The 7,500-nt window shown below is 42.2% G+C and overlaps 1 protein-coding gene across 1 annotated transcript in view; it reads right to left on the bottom strand.

Moving 5' to 3' along the window:
• LOC123509709 (alpha-(1,3)-fucosyltransferase C-like) overlaps positions 1 to 6,232 on the bottom strand; it is an 8,527-nt gene extending 2,295 nt beyond the window's left edge. Inside the window, exons 1-8 of the mRNA XM_045264214.1 lie at positions 6,153 to 6,232; positions 5,120 to 5,342; positions 4,566 to 4,738; positions 3,613 to 3,741; positions 3,016 to 3,144; positions 1,673 to 1,858; positions 1,146 to 1,304; positions 1 to 210 (exon numbers count right to left, since the gene is read on the bottom strand). The exon at positions 1 to 210 is cut by the window's left edge and continues 75 nt beyond it. Coding sequence (XP_045120149.1) covers positions 1 to 210; positions 1,146 to 1,304; positions 1,673 to 1,858; positions 3,016 to 3,144; positions 3,613 to 3,741; positions 4,566 to 4,738; positions 5,120 to 5,342; positions 6,153 to 6,232 — 1,289 coding nt within the window. The remainder of the gene's footprint in view (positions 211 to 1,145; positions 1,305 to 1,672; positions 1,859 to 3,015; positions 3,145 to 3,612; positions 3,742 to 4,565; positions 4,739 to 5,119; positions 5,343 to 6,152) is intronic.
• Between the last annotated feature and the right edge of the window lie 1,268 nt (positions 6,233 to 7,500).

Here is a 7,500-nt window from a genome sequence, read left to right as displayed (position 1 = left end):
ACACACACGCCAACAATGACACTCCTGGCTACCCGTGCTCTGCCTCTTCCAACTGCCTCGTCATAGGACCCCATGCAGTGAGAGTCGTCTATGAACCACTTCTTCAGGTCGTAGGACTTCCTGGTGCCGTCGTGGAGTCGTTCGCACAGCTCGCAGAAGGCCATGGATTTCTTCGCCCAGTCGTGTGTTTGGTGGTAGTATGGTTTCCACCTGCAGGTCACGGGTCAGTTTTACTTGAGTCGGCCTTAAAATTAGTCCGTTTTCTTTCATGCCAGGTTTGTTTCAAGAATTTACAGTTAATATTTTGTGATTCTTCATATTGGTTACTAAAGTTTTTACGTTTCCTCATAATTTCGGAGAGTTATCTAACGTTATCAATAAAAACAGCAGATTTCTTCCTAAGCAAATTTATTCTTGGAGTGATGCCATTTTAATATTACTGTTTTCTTTTAAGAGAATTATGATCTGGGGAGTTTTGATTATATTTCTATTTTTTCTTTCAGTTGAAGTTCTTCGATGTTATGTAATAAAAGATTTCACTTCCATCCTCTTACGGTGGGAAATTTTTGAAGTTTCCCATTGAAACTTTCCATTTTCTTTAATGCTGATAAAATCATCTTCCTGATATTTGAGGTTATCTATTAATAGTATCCGTTTTCTCTTATCACATCTACAATTTAAAGTTACCCATTAAAATAGCAAGTTTTCTTTTACATGAACGAAATTATCTAGATTTCTCACAGATTTCTCTACCAATATGAAAGTAAAGACATTTCCAAAATTAAACTAAATACATGAATGAAAAACGAATTGCCAAATATAGATAAATAGAACAAAAAATACAGATAAACATGAGAAAGGCAAACGAGAGAGAGAGAGAGAGAGAGAGAGAGAGAGAGAGAGAGAGAGAGAGAGAGAGAGAGAGAGAGAGAGAGAGAGAGAAAAAAAAAGAAAGAAAAAACATGAATGAATGAATAAATAAATGAACAAAAGAAAAAAAAGCAAGAAAATAATAAAAAAAAGGAAACCCCCCCTCCCCACTAAAATACACACAAGAACCCCCGCAAACCCAGAACCCAAATAGAACCCACCCACACCCACCCACACACACACACACTGCCCCTCAACACACACAAAGCACTCACCAGAAGTACTCATTGTAAGCCGTGTCATTTCCGTCCAAGTAGAGGAGGAAGTCTGCAAGCTTACGAGGGGTAGGAAAATCCAGGGCGTTGATATACGAATGAGGGGGAGCGATCGCTGAGTAGTTACCAAACCCATAGACGACAGGAATCACATTAACACTGCGAGAGAGAGAGAGAGAGAGAGAGAGAGAGAGAGAGAGAGAGAGAGAGAGAGAGAGAGAGAGAGAGAGAGAGAGAGAGAGAGAGAGAGAGAGAGAGAGAGAGAGAGTAGAGAGAGAGAGAGAGTAGAGAGTAGAGAAGAGAGAGAGAGAGAGAGAAAGTAAAAAGCATTAGGTTATTCTGCAAAAACATACAAATACATCTCTCTCTCTCTCTCTCTCTCTCTCTCTCTCTCTCTCTCTCTCTTTGGAGCAATATTTGTGTTTATTCTTTCTCTTCTTTCAAATACTATCAGATTCCTTATCTTTTTACTCTAATATTCTCTCTCTCTCTCTCTCTCTCTCTCTCTCTCTCTCTCTCTCTCTTACGTCATGGCATTAAAGAACTTCTCAGTCACGTAATCTTGGCACAGTGAATTCTCGAAGGAAAAATAAAACTTGTAATCCTTTTCCAGCATTTCCAAACACTGTCCATGGTTGCTCCTCTCACACTTCAGTTTTCCGCATCCCCCAAACACATCCACCTTGATCCACGCCTTCAGTCTGCTCACAAAGCTGAAAGGAAGAGGATGTGAATATGTGGATGGTGACCCTTCAGTACTGGGACATATTTTTATCTTGAGAATTGTGTAAGATTGTACCATTTTATTGACATTAGGAAGAGTCTATGGAGGACAGAAGGTTAATGGCCACAGTCTTCACTATTTTAACTCCTTCAGTACTGGGACACATTTGTACCTTGAGATTTATGTACGATTAGATTATTTTATTGACATCAGGAAGGTTAATGGCCACAGTCTTCACTATTTTAACTCCTTCAGTACTGGGACACATTTGTACCTTGAGATTTGTGTAAGATTGTACCATTTTAGTGACATCGATAAGAGTCTATAGGGGTCAGGAGACTAATGGCCACAGTTTTCACTATTTCAATCCCCCACATGAGTTTCTGAAGCTGTATAGAATCACCAAATAGTCACCAGAATGAATATAGAAACGTGTCATGGTACTGAAAGGGTTGAGATCGAGTGTTGTGTGGGTGTGGGGGGTTGGGTGTGTGTGGGGGGGGTGTCTGTTTAATAGAGTGAGTGAGTGAGTGAGTGACTGACTGACTAAGTGAATGACTGACTGACTGACTGACTGACTGACTGACTGACTGACTGACTGAATGACCAACAAACACACGAACTCTTCCCACCACTCATTATTAAGGAAAACAAAGAAAAAACGAAAAAGTAAAGAAAACGAGGGAAAAAATAAGGAAAAGGGGAAAAAGGAAAACAAGGAAATAGGAAAAAAGTAAGTCAAAAAGGGAAAAAAGAGGAAATGTAGGAAAATAGTAAGGGAAAAAATAAAAACGAGGAAACAAATTACTAAAAAGAGGAAAAAGGAAAAAAGAGGAAAAACAAGGAAAAAAGGAAAAAGTAAGGGGAAAAAAGAGGAAAAGTAGGAAAAAAGGAGAAGGTAAAGAAAAAAGTAGAAAAAAAGAAAATCAGGGAAGAAAAGTAAGGAAAAAGGAAAAAAAGGAGAAGTAACGAAAAATGGGAAAAGGGAAAAATCAAAAAATCAAAAAAGAAAACAAGGAAAAAATAAGGAAAAAGGAAAAAAGTAAGAAATAAGGAAAAAAACAAGAAACAGGAAAAAAAACAGGAAAAAACAGGAAATCAGGAAAAAAACAGGAAAAAAACAGGAAAAAAAGGGGAATTACTTACTCTTCCCTGCGTGATTTAGTGTGGCAATTTGAAACAAACCAGGCAGCCATCTTTGTTTTCCCCTTGGCATAGTTGATTGGCTTGGCAGGGAGGGGGAGGGGGTGGCGCCGGAGGAAGAGCTGTCCATACCTGCGAGGAGGAGGGAGAGGAAGAGGAAGAGGGAGAGGATTAGGAGAAGAAGGAGGAGGATGAGAGGGAGGAGGAGGAGGAGGAGGAGGAGGAGAAAAAAGGATAGAAAAGAATTGCAAATGCAGAAATAAAATAAAAGAAGAGAAATAACGAAGAGAAGGCGGAGGAGGAGGAGGAGGAGGAGGAGGAGGAGGAGGAGGAGGAGGAGGAGGAGGAGGAGGAGGAGGAGGAGGAGGAGATGAGTTGCAATAAAATCAAATAAGCAAAACATATTAATAAAGCATAACAACACAATAATAATAATAATAATAATAATAATAATAATAATAATAATAACAACAATAATAATAACCACAACAACAACAACAACAACAACAACAACAAAAATACAAGAGCAAAAAAATGAACACGAAAAACACCACCACCACCACCACCACCACCACCACCACCACCACCACTACTACTCACGGATTGAAGGCATCTGAATCTCTTCTGTAGGTAAAAGTCAGATTAAACTTATCCCTGTAGGCTCTGAGGTCAGCAAAGGGGTAGGACGCTGACTCCATCATCCAAAATACGTAGTAGGTGTGAGGGTACCTGGAAGAGGAGAAAAGAGGGGAAGTGAGGGGAGAAAGGTGAAGGAAGGGGGTGTAGGGAAGGTGATGCAGTGAGGGGAGAGAGAGAGGCAAAGGGAGAGGAGACAAGGGATGGGTGTAGGAAGGGGAGAGGGGAGGAAGTGAGGGGAGAGAGAGGGAGGAGGGGAAGGGATGTAGGAGAGAAGGGAGGGAGTGAGGGGAGAGAGGGAGGGGAGAAAGGGAGAGGAGAGGAAAGGGTGCAGGAGAGGGGAAGGAGAGAGGGAGTAAGGGGAGAAGGAAAAGGGGAAAGGAAGAGAAGAGGGAAGGGTGTTAGAAGGGGAAGGTGAGGGGAGAGAGAGTGAGAGGAGGATTGAGGGATAGAGGTAAGAAAAGGGAGTGTTTTGAATGATTGGTGTGGTTCTCTCTCTCTCTCTCTCTCTCTCTCTCTCTCTCTCTCTCTCTCTCTCTCTCTCTCTCTCTCTGTTCCATTTCACATTTAATACATATTTATCTTTCCTCCTCCTCCTCCTCCTCCTCCTCCTCCTTCAAACACCCTTTTCCTCTCCTCAACCTACACACACTTTCCTCCATCTCCTCCTCCTCCTCCTCCTCCTCCTCTTCCTCCTCCTCCATCACACTTTCCTCCGACTTTTTTCTCCTTCTCTACCAATTTTACACCTTTTTCCATTTCCTCACCTTCTTCCTTCGTCAGCGCCTACTACAGGAGGAGGAGAAGGAGGATTTCAACACCAACTAACGCCTCTTCTTGCTCTCCTCGCCCACTTCCTCCGCCGTCAGCGCCTTCTACAGCTCGTCTTTTCTTCGTCAGTGCCTTCTACAGCTTACCTTTTCTTCGGGAGGGACTTGTCGTTGGATCTGAGGTGCCACATAACAGCATCGACCTCCTCCAGCGGGTACCTGTGCCTGTCACCAGTGGCCAGGCAGGTGTTCACTCTGCAGCCGGCGAGGACGAAGGGGGTGTGACCGTAACCTAGGCCAAAGTATTTGTTTCCATAGATCTACGTAGGAGGAGGAGGAGGGATAAGGATGAGTTGAAAGAGGTGATGTGGTGGTGGTAGTAGTGGTAGTGGTAGTGTAGTAGTAATAGTAGTAGTAGTAGTAGTAGTAGTAGTAGTGGTAGTGGTAGTGGTGGTGGTGGTGGTGGCAAGAACAATAATAAGAATAAGTAGGGCAAAAAAGTAGGAGGAGGAGGAGGAGGAGGAGGAGGAGGAGGAGGAGGAGGAGGAGGAGGAGGAGGAGGAGGAGGAGGAGGAGGAGGAAACAAAGAATAGACAACATATCAATAAAAAAAACTAACAACAAAATCTCTCTCTCTCTCTCTCTCTCTCTCTCTCTCTCTCTCTCACACACACACACACACACACACACATACGCTTTACCTCATTCCAATATAAAATAATCTTATATTTCTTCCCATCCTTGCCCGTGGCGTTGACTGGAAGATCCTGGAAGACATCGGGAGTTCCAGAGAGCTTCCAGGGCGGGGTTGATGTAAGAAAACTGGGGCACCGACTTTCCAGCACCGCCCCACGAGGGAAATGAGGGGACGTAGGGAAGGGGGAAAGGAGGGGAAGGATTTTGAGGGTTGGTATGTATTTGGGTTACTTGTGGGGGTTGAGGGGGTTCTGAGGGGGAGATTGGGGGTTTCGAGTAGATCTGGTTCATATTGACTGGGGTTCTTGTTGTTGTTGTTGTTGTTGTTGTTGTTTTGGTTCTCCAGGTGGGTTGAAGAAACAAACGTCTGGGAAATGAAATGCTTGGGGTAAATGTTTGTTAGTTGTTTGTTGTGGTGGTGGTGGTGATGGTAGTGGTGGTGATAGTGCTGTTGGTGTTGTTGTTGTTGTTGTTGTTGTTGGTGGTGGTGGTGGTAGTGTTATTGTTGTTGTTGTTGTTTTAGTTGTTATTTTCATAAAGCATCTGGAAATAGAGATAAAACAGAATAAAATCAGGAAATAGACAAATTAATCGACGAATGAAATGACGAAAGGGAAGAAGAGGAAAAGAAGATAAACACAAATATAAAGGACGAAAAGAAACTAAACAAGAATAAGAGTAAGAACAAGAACAAGAAGAACAAGAACAGCGAGAATAAAGAAGAAGAGCACAAGGAACATTAATAAAAGAACAGAAAGCGAAAAAGGAGAAGAATAATACTAATCAAAGAAAAACAAGGAGTAGTAGTAGTAGTAGTAGTAGTAGTAGTAGTAGTAGTAGTAGTAGTAGGAAGAGGAGGAGGAAGAGGAGGAGGAGGAGGAGTAGGAAGAGGAGGAGGAGGAGAGTATGATAAGAGATAAGAGAGACGAGAGAAAAGAAAGGAAATAAAATGTTAGGAAGAGATTATGTTAGGAGGAGGAGGAGGAGGAGGAGGAGGAGGAGGAGGAGGAGGAGGAGGAGGATTTCAATATTACTTACCGGATGGGCGCCAGAGATGAAAAGGAGAGGGTGGAGTTGAAGTAAAGGGCTCCCGTCACCACAACCACCACCACCATCATCGCCACGAACACTTGCTGGAGAGAGAGAGAGAGAGAGAGAGAGAGAGAGAGAGAGAGAGAGAGAGAGAGAGAGAGAGAGAGAGCGAGAGAGAGAGAGATAGAGAACGGGGGAGTGAGAGATAAGATATGATATGGCTATATGGCACACACACACACACACACACACACACACACACACACACACACACACAGAAAGAAAGAAAGTAGTAATGGCAGTAGTTATTAGTAGTAATAGTTAGTAGTAGTAGTAGTAGTAGTAGTAGTAACAGGACACAAACAACAACCAAGTAAACAAAACACGCACAAATATAGAAGAAACATAGCACAGGTGTACGGGAAGCGATCAGCAGATGTACACATGGCTGCTTCTGAATCATGTATGTCACACAACCTCCACCTGTTCTCGACCACTAATATCAGAAGTAGGCCTAAACGTGCTTAGTCTCGAATCATGCACGTCACCCTCCTTCCACCTGATCTCACGCACTAATCTATCTATTCATCTTGGTTAGGTTTGGTTAGGTTGGGTTAAGAAAGCTGGTGGTGGTGGTGGTGGTTGAGGTGGTGGTGGTGGTGGTTGAGGTGGTGGTTGAGATGGTTTTATTATTTTTTTTCTTATTTTTTGTCTTTTCTCAATTTTTTTCCTCATTTTCAAGTTGGTGATGGTTGAAGTATTATAAGTTAGGTTAGGTTAAGTTAAAGGTGGTGGTGGTGGTTGAGGTGGTGATGGTGGTGGTATTTTCTTACTTCTTTACTTTTTTTTTTCCTTATTTTCATGTTTACCTAATTTTTCTATTACGTTTTGCTAGGTTTAGTTAGGTTAGGTTAAGTTAGGTAAGATTAGGTTAGGTTAAGTTAGGTTAGGTTAGGTTAGGTTAGGTTAGGTTAAGTTAGGTTAGGTTAGTTAGGTTAGGTTAGGTTAGATTAGGTTAGGTTAGGTTAGGTTAGGTTAGGTTAGGTTAGGTTAGGTTAGGTTAGGTTAGGTTAGGTTAGGTTAGGTTAGGTTAGGTTAGGTTAGGTTAGGTTAGGTTAGGTTAGGTTAGGTTAGGTTAGGTTAGGTTAGATTAGGTAAGGTTAGGTTAGGTTAGGTTAAGATTAGATTAGGTTAGGTTAGGTTAGGACAGGCTGTAGTAGACCTTAACCCCTTCAGTGCTATGAGTCGTATTCATGTTGGTTCTGCTTACCAATTCTTTCGTTACAATAAAAATGATACAAAAGAATAAAGAATAGGATTAAGATGGAGGTGAGTGAGTGAGTGAGTGAGTGAG

Source organism: Portunus trituberculatus, chromosome 3 (assembly GCF_017591435.1).
Source record: "Portunus trituberculatus isolate SZX2019 chromosome 3, ASM1759143v1, whole genome shotgun sequence".
In the NCBI taxonomy this organism is placed as follows: Eukaryota; Metazoa; Arthropoda; class Malacostraca; order Decapoda; family Portunidae; genus Portunus; species Portunus trituberculatus.
This window is presented reverse-complemented; position numbering and strand designations above follow the sequence as displayed.